At 37.5% G+C, this 18,638-nt stretch overlaps 1 protein-coding gene across 1 annotated transcript in view; it reads right to left on the bottom strand.

Annotated features, from left to right (window-relative positions):
- The window catches only part of rbpjb (recombination signal binding protein for immunoglobulin kappa J region b), a 56,721-nt gene that overhangs the window by 6,104 nt on the left and 31,979 nt on the right, over positions 1–18,638 (bottom strand). The window contains exons 3-6 of the mRNA XM_020937781.2: positions 8,769–8,864; positions 3,324–3,489; positions 2,632–2,806; positions 259–396 (exon numbers count right to left, since the gene is read on the bottom strand). Coding sequence (XP_020793440.1) covers positions 259–396; positions 2,632–2,806; positions 3,324–3,489; positions 8,769–8,864 — 575 coding nt within the window. The remainder of the gene's footprint in view (positions 1–258; positions 397–2,631; positions 2,807–3,323; positions 3,490–8,768; positions 8,865–18,638) is intronic.

Below are 18,638 nucleotides of genomic sequence, written 5' to 3'. Positions count from 1 at the left end.
TGTGGTAAAAAATGTATAAAAATGGGTGTGTGCAGGCTCCAGCAGCCAATGCAATTTTAAGTGCTTGGTGACATCACAAAAACTGTTCTAAAACAGCCAGGTGGGCGGAGTTTGAAATGTGGAGACCTATTGGACCAATCATACTGCTCCATTTAGCAGCTCTATTTTGTGGTTGTTGGAAGAATTTGGAAGGTGTTTAGTTAAAACAGTACCACTTCTGAACTACTAAACGACACATGTGAGCACTTGTGGACTTACATAGATGGATGTAAAAGGCGCCCCACTGCTGTGAGCTGGCGTGGAAGTTCCCGCCCTCGACGTGCAGATAGCGCGTGCTGACGGTCTGGGAGCGCAGACGGTTAAACAGTGCCACTTTAGTCCCTGATGCGATGCACACTGTCAAGAGGACAAACAAGAACAATGTAATTTACACATCAGGACTAAACATGGGGAGTCAGCATTTCATTTCTAAGAGGTTAAAATCTGGAACAGTCTTTCTGAAGATGTGAGAAAGGAATTATTTTGTCTAGGCTCAAAACAGCTAATATCTGTTTGGCTGCACATACAATACGTATGACTGAAATGTTTTTATTCTGCACTCATCTTTTAATGTTAATTTTATGATGAGTTGTGTTTTAAGAACTTTCTGTTGTGATTTTAATGTCATGAAAAAGAGCGGTCATGATCAGCACTGAAATCTCTAGTTATTTTAACAGATCCATGGACACAACCTTGTCAGTGAGCACATAGGCTACAGTGTCCTCTGGTGGGCATAAGAGAAAATGCAATATAAAGACATGCGTCACAATTTTCATATTGAGGTGAATTCGGTTGCATGTTTGGTTTTGTTTAGGCACTGGTCTTCAAAACGGTCAGGAGTCAGAAATGTCAGCAAGCAGTTTGGAAGAGACAGAAGTCACGACAGGCCTTTTGATGTGTTTGAAGTTAATCTGAATTATCTTTGTTATAATGATTTACTCAGAAGAGCTCAAAACCCCACATGCATTTCCAATTTCATGTTTACAGAATTTTTCAAGCGTAGTAAACAATATACACTAGTGTTCAGTTTAGAGTAGATTTGATGACATTCTGACATTTGTTTTGGCGATACCAAATTCATTCAAACTCACTTTGATTCTAGAGAATAGGCTCGATGCTCAATACTGATTCCAGTGTCACAATGATAATAAAAACACAATGTAGGCAATAGAATAATTTTCTACATTAAATAATAGTACTTTATTATCTTATTACTATCATGAGGTTTTATATCTGTGTAATCCTACAGTAGTCCAGGTAGGTTCCATAGGGGTCCATGGACATATGTCTATCTGCTCTTACTCGTTCTGATGCAGCTCAAGGTCATTCTAAATGTTCTAAAGGATCATTCTAAAGGTTCAGCAGGTTAATTTCTATCTTATGACTTTTTTAGTATCAATACCTGTTCAAATGAGTATAGTTTCTAGTGTTAGTATCGCTAAGTATGTGATTTTTGATGTCCAAGTTGAAAACTGTATTGTCATGATAGGAGTGATATTATCATTACCATGTACAGTAATGGATGGATGGTAACTTACGGTAGGGCTGGGCGATATGGATCAAAAAATATATCTCGATATATTTTGCTATATCTCGATATACGATATATATCTCGATATATGTTCAAGAAAAAATAACCCCCTAAAACTATAAACTGCAAAAACAAATCTGTCAAATTCCACAAGGTCCTTTTTTTTAAATTGAAGTGTAAGAGGTCGACAGTTTAACATTTAAGATTACAAAAAACCCTAATTACATAAATAATAATTTAACTGTAAAATAAAAGAAATAATACATATTTTCTTCTTTTCATTCATAAATAAAACAACTCAACACAAGTTCATCTTTGCATTAACTGTTATCCAGACCATAATCATAACCATGAGCTCATTTAGCAGAAGAAGCTCAGGATGTTCCTTATTTCAATAGATCCATGTTATTATCCAGCAGTAAGGAGCTCTGAGGTTTAATCTCACAATCCACTGCAGATCAAACCCAACGTTTCCAAACACAACAACAAGTGACACTGCAGCAGATTATTAATTTAAATATTCTGCATAAATAAACTTTACATTGCTAAACTTTACAATATATAAAGCATAACGACTCTAGAGCCACATCAGCCCGTTTGCGATAATAATGTGTTTAATGCAGTTTTGCGCACGTGCGTTTACATTTTACAGAAACGAAACTTAAGTGCATGGCTCATTTGCATAAACAGCACTTCTCGTGCAGCTCAGCTCGTTTAGCTTCTTTCGGGCTAAAGGACGCGACTCGGTGGAATATGAGGATGTGCTGCTGATGTTCTTGTCTGTAAATGGTGGAAAAGGTTCGTGGTGCTTGAAGTTTTTCACTGGCACCAACTTTCGGCGTTCAGGGCGGTAGTGACGAGTGAAGGAGACACGAGCGAACAAAATCAGGGAGGCGGGGGCGCGCGGAGGTGACGAGAGAGAAGACAAACAAGTGAAGCGGCGAAATCAGAATTGAATATAAGCATTATATCGATATATACGATATGTCAGAATTCATATCGAGTTTAAAAACTATCTCGATATATTTAAAATATCGATATATCGCCCACCCCTAACTTACGGTCTGCATTCTTGAGGGACTGCTTCTTTTTGGAGGGCTTGGAGATGACTTTGATCCTCTTGCTGAGGAAGACGCCAATGTCTGCGCTGTTGCCGTAGAACATTTTCACAGACAACATGAAGTGCTTTCTCTTGTCGGAGTCGGATATGTACAAGGTTTTGGCTGTGCAATAGTTCTGGGACAAAACACAAACAACAAAATCAGATCTCAAAACTTAATTATGCAAAATTGATTCTTGTGAGCTTTTAGCCATGTTAAACTTTTGTTACCTCATCAAAAACATACCAGGAGGTGTGTTTTGTTTGAGTTTGACTAATCCTTTATTATAAGTCTGTCTACATCTGCAAATCTCATAATGCTTTGTTCCACCTTCAAGTCAGCAGCTACCTTTTACCTTTAGTTCAGTAGAATTGGGCAATTCTAGGGCTGAAATCATCCACAGGATTCTATCAAAAGTGTATAGAGTTTAAAATCACAGTGGAGCACTTCCCTATGACATCACAAAGTAGAACAGAGTGGTTTCGGTTTGAGAGAAGAACTCTGCTTAAATGTGCATTAAACATATGTGAATGAAACGAAACACAACTCCAGGTATGTTTGTGATGAGGAAACAACATTATAGCATAGATCAGAAAATAGAACAGTAAGGTCATTTAAACTCTGTAATAAAAGAGAGTTAAAGTGAGTAGTACCTTTCCCTCTAAATTGAGCTGCTGCATCTCCTGGTCGCTGTTGCCGATGCCTATGAAGGCACAGGGTTGGGACTCTTGTTCAGAGCAGCCGTCACGCTCCATCTGCTCCTTCTTTTTCTTCCAGCCGCTGCCCATTAGGTACACACAGGGAGGGGGGCAAAAGAACCTGCACAAGGGGGAAAAAAGCTCAGATTTAGTGTCCAGTATACAAAATCATACAGAAACACAATCATTTGGTACAGCATAGGGCACTATGACAACCACTATTAAATGAGCACTGTGCAACTTTTCTGGTGGAGGGCCTGCCACCTGCTTGTTTCTACGGAGATGCTTTCTCTGGAATGCCCTAAAGTACACTGGAATTACGCTATTAATGGATTTCAAACAAAAATTCTTTCCTGATTTGAAGGACTTTGTGAAGGACCTTTCCCTATTCAAAAGATATATTATTTTGATTTGAATTACTTAATTGTCATGACCACGGACCACGGTTGCCATAGCATCAAGCCCATGAATAACGCAATAGAATCATTTAGTCTGGAGAATTTGTGACAAGTCTAAAGAATCTAATTTAACAGGACAATTTTAATATCTCTGGTCATTTATTTAGTGTGTAATGTTTGGAAAAACTTGCATCATCATCTCAGACCACTGGAAATAGTCACATCACGCTGCATGTACTGCTTCACACCAGAAGAGGGCAGACTGGTATAAGGGCCAAACATATCCCTGTATGACCAAATATTGGAACTGCAGAACTCCCGCAGCTGACATCACTTCATCCTAACATAAACATTTCTTCATTTTTAAGGATTTACTGTTCTTATATCAGGCATGCATAGATCCTATACGTTTTTTTCTTTTACTTTGTGAGGAAAATTTAGCAATTAAAGGTGCACTGTGACACTTTCTGGTGGTCAGTCACCTGCTTGTCTTCATGGAGATGTTCTTGCTTGTCTAGAATGTTCCACAGAAGAGATTAAACCTATTAATCTCAAGGGAGACAACTATACGCTACATTACAGGTCAGATCTGTGGAGTGGCAACCCTTCACAGAGAGATTTTTTGCATTTTGTATTGTGTTTTTGAGCAACAGAAACACCCATAATGACTAAATGCTTGATAGATGTGTTTAATGTCATAATATGGAACATTCCAAGCAAAGCAATAGCATCTCCACGGAGTCAAGCAGGTGACGGATCCTCCACTAGAAAAGTTTTGCAATGCACATTTAAGGTATAAAAAAATGCATTTATCCATAAAGTGATGCTCTTGAGATTAATATGTGAGCGTGGAACTGGAGAGAGACCCATTGAGTGTGGGTCTGTGGGCGTGTGGTCTTTTTCCGGAGGTGAGAGTGGACAGACAGAAACGCTCATTTGCATTTGCACAGCAGCTTCACTTCTGTGCTGTTTATTACAACACACAGACATCAGAGGTGCCAGACAGAACACTTATTTTATGCCAAAAAGATAATATTGACAGAAATTCCTTTGGAACTTGCATACACTATGTAGCGGTCTATGTAGCTGTGGTATTTAGTGTAGTGTAGTTTAGCAGAAAAAAAAAACTGTCTTTACTGAAGTGACATTGTAAAAAGGCAGCAGTGATTACACGTTACATTTTAAGTTGTATTATTTGTGGCAGCAGTTCTGGAGTGAATGTGGTGACAATAGCAGTGGTAGTAGTTGCAGTTTTAGTATTAGGAATTGTAAAATAAACTGAAGTAGTCCGAGATTTGGAGAAAATGCACGAGGCAGGAAAAGTTAATTTGCCATCAGGACGAGACCCAACACCCAGACATGAACCCTAAACACATTATGACAGAGTTGTTCATTCCAGTCTAGTGCAGTCCAGTCTGGCAATGCTTCTATTGTAGGGAGTATTATACGTCTGATGATGTGGCCAAGAAAACAGCGGCCGAGCTGGCGGTGAAAGCCCTCAGTACAGCACAGAAATTTCTCAAACAGCAATAGTGGAAGAGTTGCACAATATATCGCAATCAAATCGAAATTAAAGTTGGCACAGTTATCAAAGCACAAAGGCCGGAATTGTTTATATAATAGAATGTCCTCTACAAAGAACAAAATGTCCCTTCTTCTATTAAAAAAATACTTATTGTACTAGTATTTGAAACCTCTAAATACACGTTCTGAAAATTATAGGATTCTTGTATTAATTTAGCAGTTCATATTTCAGTCTTTTCTCAAATGGTAATACTACTGAAGTTGCCTATACTTGCACTCGAAACAAAATCCTACTATTTAAACATACTGCAAATCTAAGCACAAAATACTCAGAACAATCACTGTTTTTTTCCACACGCATGTAGCCCCAAATAGAGGTAGTAATCAAATTTGTTTCATTTTATAGAATACCATGAAGTGCAAAAGGCTGTAAATAACCTGAACATTATGAGTGGTGTAATGGTGGTTTTCAGATTCTAAAATGTGATGATGTTGACACAGCTTTTCCTGTTGATAACATAGCACTATTTCCAAAAGGTAAATGCACGAACGTTGAACATGATCAGTGACTAGACCCAAGAACTTGCTGTATTACAAGAAAAATCTGCATTTGAACAATATTCATTTTAGCTGAGCCATCTGTATTAAAGGTACACTGTGTAACTTAGGTTGGGGTTCTGTCACCTGCTTGTTTCTATGCATATGTAATTGTTCTGTCTGGAATGTCCCACAGAACGATATTAAACAGATCTACATTATATTTATTCAATTAGAGGTAGTTTATAGCTTAAAAAAAAAAAAAACAGGCATTCTGACAATATTAATTTTACCTGCCCCCTTCTGATTTAAAGGTGAATTGCAAAACTTTTCTGTCCGTCACCTGCTTGACTCCATGGAGATGTTATTGCTCTGCCTGGAATGTTCCTTGATATGACATTAAACACATATATCTAGCATTTATTCGTTATTACAGGTATTTCTATTATAAACAAAAACAAAAATTCTCTCTGAACAGATCTGACCCATAACTTGTCCTGGTTTGATCTCCATGACGCTAGAAAAGTTTAATACCATACTGTGAAACATTCCAGACAAAGCAGTAAGATTTCCATAGAGACAAGCATTAGACAGGCCCTCCGCTGAAAAAGTTACGCAATGCAGCTTTCAATAGTACTGGCCTATAGAATGTTGTGATGTCATGTGAAATCCAAATCCAGCGATACAGTAACAGTAAGTGTGCCAGTCTGCTGTCCTCCTTGAACCTGCGCCGTAAACACATTGTATAACTGTACAACAAAAGCTGGACAAACCTGTAGAAGCAGGCACATGCTGCACTATTTGTACAGCAACTCAAGTGTGTCAGTCTAACTAAACATGGGAGGAATTCCACTTGCCCTCCCCACGTATCTGCCCCGGTGAGCTACAACTCTCTGAGGTGTCTCCCAACTGGCCCTGCGTTCACCGATTCACCTTCAGATAGGCCTGATGAGATTGCAAGCAGCGCTGAGCTACGCGGCCAAGAAAACAGAGGAGAAGAGATGATGGAGGAGGAGGTGACCAGGGCAGAGTGGAGTGAAGACGGTTGCCAGATAAAGGGAACAGGCCAAGAAAGATGAAGTTCCTTTCAGCACTGAACTATATTAACTATATATTATACAATTCACAGTTTCGTAAGAATAAGCGGCTCCCTGTGTTACATATTTACATACTAGGGCTGTCAAACATACTAGTATAATTATCCAGACATATTAACTGATGCTAAAACTCGTATCAAAACAAACCACTCCTTTGAACAAGTATTGACACCGACAAATAGGACAAAATTTGACCTTTCCTGAATAGTTTTAGAACGGTGTCAGTCTATATCAGAACTAGCATGATAATATTAAAGAAGCTACCATTTTTTCTGTGTTGAAATTGAGTCTGCTGTATAAAAAAGTGGTAATTGTTATTTTGTTGTAGTGTTTTCATTAGTATTGAAATAGAGTTTGTATTGTGTTGTATTTAAAATATGAGTAAAACGGGACTACTGGGTTTTGATGATATTTGTTTACATGTTTCAACTTAAAACCTAGAATAGATACAAAGACTTAGTATCTAAACCAAGAGGAAACCAGAACCTCGGCCTACACAACTGGATGTAACTAAGAAACAGCATTTGTTTGTCTGCAAGGTTCTTGGTTACAATAGGAAAAAGGCCTACGTAGCAAAAATGAAACCAGTCAGAATTACTCACTGGTTGAAATATTGCAGCATTGTACTTATGTTAAGGTACAACACTTTTTGTTCACCTAATCACAGGAATGTAACAATAACTGTTATATTTTGATATTGTATTGTTAAAAGTCTCACAATAATATCATGAGCAATAACAATATATCGAATTACAAGTCCCTTTGCTTAAATTCATTGTTATGGTGCAACAGCTAAAAAAACAGAGAGAACTACATATACCATGATCCTTTTCTCTCGGTTTCAATCCAATCTACCTGATGAAATAACAGTTAAGCACTTTAAAATCTTATTTGGATTATGATAGAAAAGTAGCATATTCACAATTTTGTTAGGCTCCACACAAAATATAACAGCAAGTATCGTACTGTGAGATATGTATCATGAAAATACTGTATTGAGGGATTTGGATATCGTTACATCTCTACTAATTCCTCTTTATTTCTGTTACAAATAGTCCAAGTTTTCCTGAATTCCTGAGTTACATATTTACATACTAGGGCTATTGAATGTACTAGTATAATTACCCAACTGATACTAAAACTCAAAACATCAAAACAAGCCACTCCTGTGAACAAGTATTGACACTGAAAAACAGTTTATTATCCTAGTCGTATTTGCTATTTTTTTTCCACATCATTATAAATAATATTGAAACAGAGTGGGTTTTGACGATATTTGTTCACATGTTTCAACTTAAAACCTAGAATAGATCCAAAGACTTAGAATCTAAACCAAGAGCAAACCAGAACCACAGCCTACACAACTGGATGCAACTAAGAAACGGCATTTGTTTGTCTGCAAGGTTCTTGGTTACAATAAGAAAAGGCCTACGTAGTAAAAATGAAACCTGTCAAAATTACTCACTGATTTAAATATTACGAGCTTGTATCTGCACTTACATCATACTTATGTTAAAGTAAAACACATTTTGGTCAGTTATAGTTTCACAATAATATCGTGTAATATCGAATTAAAAGTATAAGATGCAAGATGTAATGAAAATATCGTCGAGAGAGATTTGGACATCGTGACATCCCTACTAACTCCTTTTTTATTTCTGTTACAAATGTGCCGTGTTCTCCTGAAGCACATCTCCAGTCACTTCCCCCACTATCTGTGGAAATCTGTACTCTGCCGTGGATTCTATGACCTTCCTTTGCGAGGTGGATGGGGATTAGTGTCCAGGGCCAAGTTCTTGATATCTCACTCAAAAGCAGCTGCGTTTTGCCTTTCACTCACTCACCTTTTTTCATTGCCGTAGGATTTCTGTGCAACTTTCGCGTGCAGGATCATGACAGTTTGGTCTCCTCTTTCTTTTAGGTAATTCCGCATGGCTTCTCTGTAAATAATAATAAAAGCAAAAAGGTAGTCATTAGTAAATTTTGTGATCAGAAAATAATGTGATGATAAAAAAGGTGTTGATTGAGCTTAGGCCTGTCATGAAAAAAAATGAAAATGTGAGAAATATTACGATGTCACTGACACAATAACAATAAAGCAGGATAATCACAAAATTACGCATTCACACATTTTTACACATAAACCCCACATATTTAGGATGACTTCTTCTCTCAAATAATTTTGGCAACACAGGAAGTGCTCCAGTGTTTTTAAATTCCATACACCTTCACTAGAATCATTTGGATAGTTTCAGGGCTAGAATTGTAAATCTCTACTATACAAAAGGTAAAAGGCAGCTGTTGAAAACTACCACTTCGTGACATAACATGGTGGACAGATCACATTTTGAGCTTTGGAGATGTAGACAGAATAATAAAGGATTACTCAAACGTGTGAATGAACCAAAATCAACTCCAGGTATGTTTTGATAAGGGAAGAACATTCTAATACAGCTTAAAGCTCACAGACAATTTTGCACAATATACGACTTTCAAATCTTATCGTATTACACAATACGTTACAATATCTCCCCACTAATGCTAAGAAAATGTACACACGATAAATACTGAACACCAAAATATATTGCTCCAGCTCTCATATATTGAACTATAAAAATGATATGGTAATTATTGAGACAGGCATAGATTGAGCATAGTAAGATTAAAAGAAAACACATAGCAGATGGATTGTACACTAGCAATGACCTCTGGAAAGCTTGTGTAAGATATAAGCCAAAAAAGTCACATCTCTGCGGACTGAGCTGAACCATAAATGACCGGCTCAGAGGGACTGCGAGGTGCAAAGGGGAAGCAACGTGAGGGAGCGAGGAGGTTCAGGAGAGGGAAGGAAAGGGGGAAAGAAAACAGACGAAAAAAACTTCAGCTGAGCTCACCAGCAAAGAGTTCGCCGCTGGTGTCAGAAAAGTTGCTAAATCTGGGCTACGTCTACTCAAGTACAACTCAAGCTCTTCATAATGTCAATGGAATTATGAGTTGAATTCAAAACTAACTGTACAGAGTAAAAGGCCAATATTACACAATTTTCCAATCTGTTATAATGCCCTCATCCAAAACGTACCCGGACTTGTGTCTTGTTTCATTCACACATGTTTAACACTGAAATCCTGCATATTTAGTCTGAGTTCTTCTCTCAAATGGAAAACACTGACATCATAAGTTACACCGCATGATAACATGTGGTACTACATGAAGTTCTCCACTGTGTTTTTAAACTTCATACACCTTCATTTCAGATCATTTGGGTGCTTTCAGCCCTGGAATTTCTAAGATATACTGAACTTAAGGTAAAATGTAGCTGTTAATTTTAAAACTTACCAATTCATTACATGACAAAGTGGAATAGAGCATTTTGAACTGTGGAAATGTAGACAGACTAATAATGAAAGTTTACTCAAAAATGTGTGAATGAAACAAAACACAAGTCCAGATATGTTTTTGATGAGATAACAAGGTTGTAACATGGCTAAAAGTTTTGCATAATATGGGAACTTTAAACTGGGTGATAGACCCATACATTATTTACACGAAAAGCTAATCTGTCTATAGGTTAACTTAGTACAAGCTCTGGAAGTAAACAAAATGTAGCAAATGTATTCAGTTTTAGTTAAAAAATGTTGATCAACTCTTTTGAAACACGCATTTCTAAAAACCTACATTCTACACCGGCTTGTCAATTCTTGTCTGGATGAACACAGCTTTGGGGGGAAGACACTATGCCCTTATTTAGAGTTAGGCAAAGTTTATAGATCCACATGGGAAATTATGACACAGTAGCTCACACAAAGAAAAACAAAATTATTAGCAACTAGCAAAAATAGCAGAAAATGATTTGGCTGTGATACTCGTCTGCATCTTCAAACTGAAAATGAACATTATAGAAGTCTGTACTGTATTGGGCCATGAATTTTGAAGCATGATATATTGCTAGAGATACATACAGCCATAATATTGAAACTACTTTATGACACAATAACCTAAAAGCAGGATAATCCCAGTAAACAAATGTTTAAATACACAGTGTCATTAAAAGCCCTGAGCTGCAACACATAAATAACAGAAAGAACCAATAATTATCATAGAAGTTATTTATTTAAACTTCTGCAGCTTAAATCTTTTCTTATTACATAATTTATGCGCCGTTACAAAATACAAAACAGCTTCTCCAATTCTTTTGTGCCTTCTGCTATTAAATTGCTAAACTCGGATGGTAGTGTTCTCTGAAGTTATTTGCATTCTCATATATTGTTGTATCGAGTTCCACTTGTAAACTGCAACAGGAAATTGACTCCTGTGAGATTTAAGCAGTGATAAAATGCTGTTACCTCTTCAAAAACATGAACCTGGAGTTGTGTTTTGTTTCATTCACACATTTGAGTAATTCCCTATTGTCTATCTACATCTCCAAAGCTCAAAATGGTCTGTTCCACCTTGTGATGTCATGTAGTGGTAGTTTTCATGTTAACAGCTACCTTTTACCTTTAGTCCAGGAGAAATTTAAATCATCGAGATGATTCTAGTGAAGGTGTATGGAGTTTAAAAACACAATGGAGCACTTCTTGTATTACCACATGACATCACAAGGTGGAATTTAGAGTTTGGAGTGAAGAACTAGACTAAATATAGAAGATATGTGTGTTAAACATGTGAATGAAACAAAACACAACTCCAGGAATGTGTTTGATAAGGATATAACATTATAACAGATCAGAAAAAAGTGTAATCATGGCCCTTTAAATATTCACCGCATCAGTTTGACCAAAAAAAAAAAAATTACGAGGTCAAAGCTCGAACTCCGAAGCCTAATTAAGACACACGCCTCGTAGGCATTATCAAACTGCTGGGGCCGAGCAGAAGCACATATGCCCATGACACCTGACACGCGAGCTGTGTACGGGGCGTCCCACTCACCATGCACTCTCCCCTCCGCACGCTCATTCTGGACGGAGCCTTTGTTATGAAAAGTGTGGGGCCTCTGTGCGTGTCTGCAACGGAGGGGGGTGCAGCCGGGGGTCGGAAGAGTTTGATTTCATAACCAACTGGCTCCGATTCCTCACTTTAGACGGAGATGACACGGAAAAATGCAATTACACTGTTTAGACTTGGCATTTTTCAACCACACATCACCAGCAAAACATGAGAAGGAATGCGCAATTTTTGAATTCCAAACACTTGAGGCCATTATATAGTAACATGATAGCATCGATTCACCACATGGAGAAAATCACTTTGTTTCCCTGAGCCAAGCCTGAAAAAAGGTGCACACAATTGCACTAGTTAAAAGGAAATATGAGACACATTAAGTAAAGCACACTTGATGCTTGGCCGCTTCCTCCAGGGCTCAAGTGAAACAAGAACTTAGTGTCAGAAAAACAGAGGGCCTATTAGTGATCCCTGGGGAACTCCAGAGACATCATGAAGAGAGGAATGCACAATTTACCCCAAGTAAGAAAGTAAGTTGAATATACTGCTACAAAACAAGGACTTTCACATAAAGTTAAATCCATAATTTCACTCTGTAGGCCAACAAGACTTAGTATAAAAAGCAAAAATGAGATGGGAAGAAGGAATGATAACCAAAATATGACAATAACATCTGGTTGTTTGTGTTTGTGTGTGTGAGAAGTGAGAACTGCTCGGAGATGCTGCTAATGAAGTGCCCTATGGGATCAATAAAGTTTTCTGAATCTGAATCTATTTTTGCTCAAGTTTTTGTATATAAGCAGGATTCGGTTTCAAATTGTTCACTGATGATGCAGATGGACAGAAGGATTAAGAAGTTCCACTACTTACAATGTTTTTTATTTCCTACAGCATCCCACAACAATGTAATTTACATGTTTTAATAACTGATTCTTTGTTCTAAATTGGAATTTTAAAAGTGATGTGAGGTCTGAATAAGAGGCCTCAAGAGTGAACAAAAAGAGGAACCAACTGTCCTTCAGACCAGTCAGAGTGAAGAGGGTTTTCCACCCCTATCTTTAAACATGCTAACAAAGTTACTTCATGTATTATTTGTGATGTCCCTTTGAACTTTTGAGCCTAACTGTTGCCTTACATGACCTTTGAAATAGGCTTTGCATGTGATAACAAATGAATGCAACACACTTGAACCAAAATGCAGTATTGCTTGTCAATACAACACAAATTAAGGGACCAAATATGGTTCAGAACCACAGAATTTTGATGGGAACCCATAAAAACAAAACAGAAACATTTGCAGTACCCCCACCATTAAAAAGAAAAATTCAATAAATCAAATTTTGTGTGGACAGCAACAATTGGGCCAGATGTCTATAAAACCATGTACCATTATAGACAAAGTTTTATTTCTATGATAATTTGAAAATTGAGGGGAAATACACTGGGAATTCCCCTTACCAGTTAATATAAGAGCTACAATGCACAAAGATAGTCCTTTAAAATCTAATTTATCCTGGTGACAACTAACAGACACCACCAATTAGCAAGTGTTAAGTGTAAAGATAAATTATGTTGCAAAAACAAGCAAATCTATAAAAATTTAATAAAATACAGATGAAGAAAGAGAATGTCTAACAGAACAGGCTCACGCATGACCCACAACAAAGCCCCAGAGGTGTTAAATGCAGCTTTAACCTCTGTGTAATACAACAGCACCACTAAAAAGTGGCTAAAACCTTGTTGAGGACACTCAGGACAAATACATGTTAAGTAAAATGCATTTACTGGAAGAAAAAAAATTATTTGGCTTATGTGATATCCCAGTGTTTTTCCTCCCATTATATTGTCAGGGCACCCCGCCAACAGTGCGCACTGTCACTCAAATTATGGGGCGCTAATCACGTATCGTTAAAACAAGTGTCTTCCCTATAAATACAGGCCATATTTTCTCTCATACTTTGCCTGTCTAACTCAGTCCATTCTACAATATGATCTGGTCCGGATTTTGCCGTAGTCGGCGCCGCAGCTCACAGACAGCAGTGCTAATGCTGCTTCTGCACTGTAAACCTGACAGAGACAGATGCAAAAACTGTCCCAGCTCAGGAGTAAGTTATATTAGAGACTGTTGATGATAATAACATGCTTACTAATAATTTGTGGTATTTTAGAGTAAGTAAATAAACTCCGCCTGCCAACCCAGTAAACCTCTTGTTGAGAAACCAATACATTCAAGCTAAGTTTAGCTGACACTTGGCAGATTTATTGTAGGTTATCAGTCATGAACAAAAGAAAGTGCTGGTCGCATTTACTACACATGACCTAGGAAGTGAGAAAACACAGCGCATCTTCAAGGCAACACAAACATTTAATTTCCTGTACGGCCATGTGACTATATACTGCACCAAAGTACACCCACCATCTAAATTATTACTAATAGCCGTAAACATTACATTTATTAAAAGTAAAAACATTGATAACAGCAGTAAATGTTGGAAATATAATGCATTCAAGAAGGAGTTTTTACAATCAAATTTGAAACAGAGATGGGAAGTCATGTGAGAGGGCTTATTAGAAGTGTGCAGGAGCAGACACTTGTGTGTATGTGTGAAAGCACTACAGATGCAGCATCTGTCCAGTGCATCTGCCACTGGTCTATAGCACAGAGCCCTGACACCAGAGCCCCAACAGAGTGGGGAACTGCATGCACCAATGAGATTGAGGAGCAGCCTGGTAACACTAAAAGAGGGGGCTAAAAGACCACTAGTGAGCCGTCGAAACTGTCAGGTATGAAAACAAACCCTTGGTCTGAAAAAAGAACCTAATAACATAGGGAGTATTTTACTTCTTTGGAGTATTAACTGCACATATAACATATTTAAATCACCATGTTACCTTTAGTTGTTTGCAAAATGCTGTAAATCGCCAAAATCTATAAATTATTAACATATTTTATATGTGTCACTTATAATATATCACATAAATCAATCCCCTTCAAAGTGCTATCACAACACAATCAGCGTGCATCCTGCTAATGAAGCGACTGCACATCGCATCAGGTTTGTCAAGTTGCTCTATACAGTTTTGTATCATGTTTTTATATATTTATGGAAAAATTGTTATGTGGGAGCATGGATGACATAGGCTTGCCAACTAACTAGCTATGGCCAAGGAGAGATTGCTAAAATACTCAAACCTGCATGGATGACATCTAAAACCTCTTTAGGTGTGCCTTTTATAGAGGGAACAATATTATGACATGGTAGAAAGCTAAAAAAAAAAAAAAAAAAAAGAAGTGATTTTGCATAATACCCCCTCTAAGTTTTTGTAGTACCAAGTTGTTAGATAATACATCCATGTCAATCACCCCACGAAGCATGGCGACTCTGGGACTATTCATAATCCTTGGGGAACTCCAGTGACCACAGTTCAGAATGGTGAAGAAGAAAACTCACTATACACAGACCTGCTGATGTCAAGACCAAGGGCCATAATAATAGAACACACTGTGTGTAACAACGATCTATTTAAACATTTTTTCAAACATATTTTTTTCTGGGGACACATGTATAATTTTCGTGATAAACTCTAAAAACAATTAGAAAATGGTCAAATCAAAATATGTACTAGAATGTAAATCGTATCAGATTACTCAAAATACCCCAAGTTAATACTGATATTTCTTTATTGTATTTGGTAAATTCCAAACAATTGGTTTGGGGTTTAAAACACAAAAATGCCAAAGTCCGGCTGCCAGCTCTACTGTTTCGGCTTTCAGAAAAGTATGAATTGTACAAACTGCAGAGTGGGAAACTTCACCATATTTGGCAAAAAGCAAATGTATGCTCAATAAAAGGGACATGAATCGTAAGATTCAGAAGGAAGTTTCAGCATCTTGCCCAAAAGTAACCTCCAACATGTGTCAGCACAGACACGCTAGATCATGGTGCCACTGCAGTTTGAGTTGAAGATTCATCATCGGTCATGCCACTGGGTACATTCGGCCTCTTAACTTAGTGTTGGCTTTGAATAAGTAAGGCCAGTGGTTAAATAGGCTTTTTTTTTTTTTTTTATAATGACTTGCTTAGAGGTGCAGTGCGCAATTTTTTTGATGGATGGTCTATCTGTCTTCACAGAGTTAGAGCTTTGCCTGAAATGTTTCATGGTATGGCATTAAACATATCCATCTAGCTAGCATTTGTTCATTATGGGTGTTTAAATTGCTCAAAAATACAATAGGTTTAATCTCTACTGTGGAACATTATTGACAAAGCAATAACATTTCCATGGAGACAAGCAAGTGGCAGACCCTCCACCAAAAATGTTATTGATAGTTTTATTTCCATCACAGGTATATTCTGGCATTATTCTACAAACAGTCATATTTAACATGTACTGACCGAAAAGGTGTAGGCTGAAGTTATGCAGTGCACCGTTAAATTAAAGATATTCTGAAAATGCAACTGGAATCTAGGATCAGAAAATTCAGACTTTTATAATACTGCTGATGTGAGTAGCCTTCCCCACTTCCACACAGGGCTTTCCAGTGCATTTGAGAGTGAGCCCAAAGGCAGAAAGCATCTTGTCCTCATGTGCACAGAATGTGTAAGAGGCGCTCTCCCTGGACCCCAGTGCGTGCTAGTGCCTGCTTCTCTCACTGCTTGTGTGTCTCTGTATTGTATTTCCAGTCGAGTAGCCTCCCTGACACGGCGCCCCTGCAGGACCCCGAGCTTTAGCTGCCCTAAAAAGCCCCAGAAGGACTGCCTGTGCTGCTGCCTGACAGAAAGTGGTGGAAGATGTTGAATGAGTAGAGACGAGGGAATGTGAGTGAACAAGAGGAGAGAAGAGGACAAAGAAGAAAAACACGATGCACTGAGATGTGTTGTGTGCCTCTTAGTCACAATGTTGGTGACTGTAGGCATGGGGATATATTGATATATATACAGTATATATATTCGTTGTCATGATTATCATGGCCTAAATAATTGCGATTAACGATAATATCACAATCATTATTAAAGTTGTTGACAGTTCAAAATTTTTGGATATGAATAATTATAATTTTAATGAGTTCCATATTTAAAAGGGCCCATGTTATTTTCTGATTTCTGTTATGTTTTTTCCTCATCACAAACATACAGTTGTGTTTTGTTTCATTCACACACGTTTAATGCAAAAACTCTGCAAATCTGGGCAGAATTCATCTCTCAAACTGAAAATACTCTGTTACACTGTTCCACCTTGTGATGTCATGTGGTAATAAAGGAAGTGCTCTAGTGTATTTTTTAAAACTCCATACAAGTGCACTAGAATCAGTTGGATCATTTGAGACTTGGAATTACCAATCTCTACAATTTTGAGTATTTTGAGTTTTGGAGATGTAGACAGACTAATAATAAAGGACTACTCAAACAAGTGTGAATGAAACAAAACACAAGTCCAGGTATATTTTTAATAAGGTAAAAGCATTATAGCATGGCTTAAAGCTTAAAAGAGTCAATATAAGCCCTTTAAACAACTGCCACAGTAATGTTCTTTGTTATAACAGAAAACATTGATCTAGCAGAAAACTTTATGGTCACGCTTTTTTCTGCACATTTTGGTGATAAAATAGCAATTGTTTTTGTTGCCGATTATCACGATTATATAAAAAGTCCCGCAAACGATTACTGTCTACCCTTTTTATCACAATATTATTGTGTGTTGTCCCATCCCTATTGGTGACTGTCATATTTCTGGCCATTGAGTTAGTCCCACTGGCAGCACATGAATGAACCAGACACATCAAAAAGACGCTCGGGGCCCCTCCATCCAGAACAGGACAATATGTAAGCATTCATTTTACCCACAGAGAGCCACGCGTAAAAAGAGGCTAGCCGCTTCCCAGAAACAATGACACAAACACCAACAAGCAAACAAGTCTGTACAGAGGCTTCCAGGAGCAAAACCACAACCATCCATCAACATTCAGGGTCCATCCAGCGCTGCTCCCACTGACTCAGAACAAGAGAAGTGTGCCTAATCAAAAACGTGCAGGAGGCTGGTCTGAGGAAAACTGAATGCTCCAACAATACAGGGCATGGGGAGTTCATGCAGCCAGGCCAGGACACAGAGCTTTGGGATTGATGCAACACTGTGTAAAATAAGCTTAAAAATAGGAAGCATTTTATGTAAGTGCAAGTAATACTCCTGTAATGGAAAATCATATTTAAACGGTCCTATTTTCTGATCTTTTCTGGTTATAATGTTGCTTCAAAGTAAGAAAATTGTGTGTAATATAGGAGCTTTACAAAATGGCAAATGATAAAAAAGTTTAAAAAAAAAAAAAAAAAAAAGTTTGAGCTCCCCACTATTCAGTATTGATTGATTGGCTAGGCAATTTTTAAACCAAATTTTAATAGCGATCAAGATCTAGACTTTATTAACTGTCAATGATTGGCCAGCTTAGGTTTAGATCTACAGCCAATGGTGTCAGTAAAAACATGTGGTTTGGAGCAGACTTTGGAAGAGGCAATCTGACTATAATTTCTTTTTTCCTTTGTTTTGCAAAAGAAAAATGAAATCCTGATTGATCAATATGAGTTAAAAACATTTGATTGGTTGATAAACTTACTGATAATAAATCATTACACTTAGGCAAGTCACAATAACAAATTTTGAAGTGAGATATATTGCTGAAGAAAATACAGACTATACACGAGAATACTGAAACAAAACCGGAAAGGAAATATCTCCACAAAAAGTATTCTAAATGTACAATAATGATAAAAAATATG

The sequence above is a fragment of the Boleophthalmus pectinirostris genome, unplaced genomic scaffold (assembly GCF_026225935.1).
Source record: "Boleophthalmus pectinirostris isolate CB_2022bp ecotype Guang Dong unplaced genomic scaffold, ASM2622593v1 HiC_scaffold_20, whole genome shotgun sequence".
Taxonomy (NCBI): Eukaryota; Metazoa; Chordata; class Actinopteri; order Gobiiformes; family Gobiidae; genus Boleophthalmus; species Boleophthalmus pectinirostris.
Note: the sequence above shows the minus strand (reverse complement) of the source record. Positions and strands in the feature narration are given on the sequence as shown.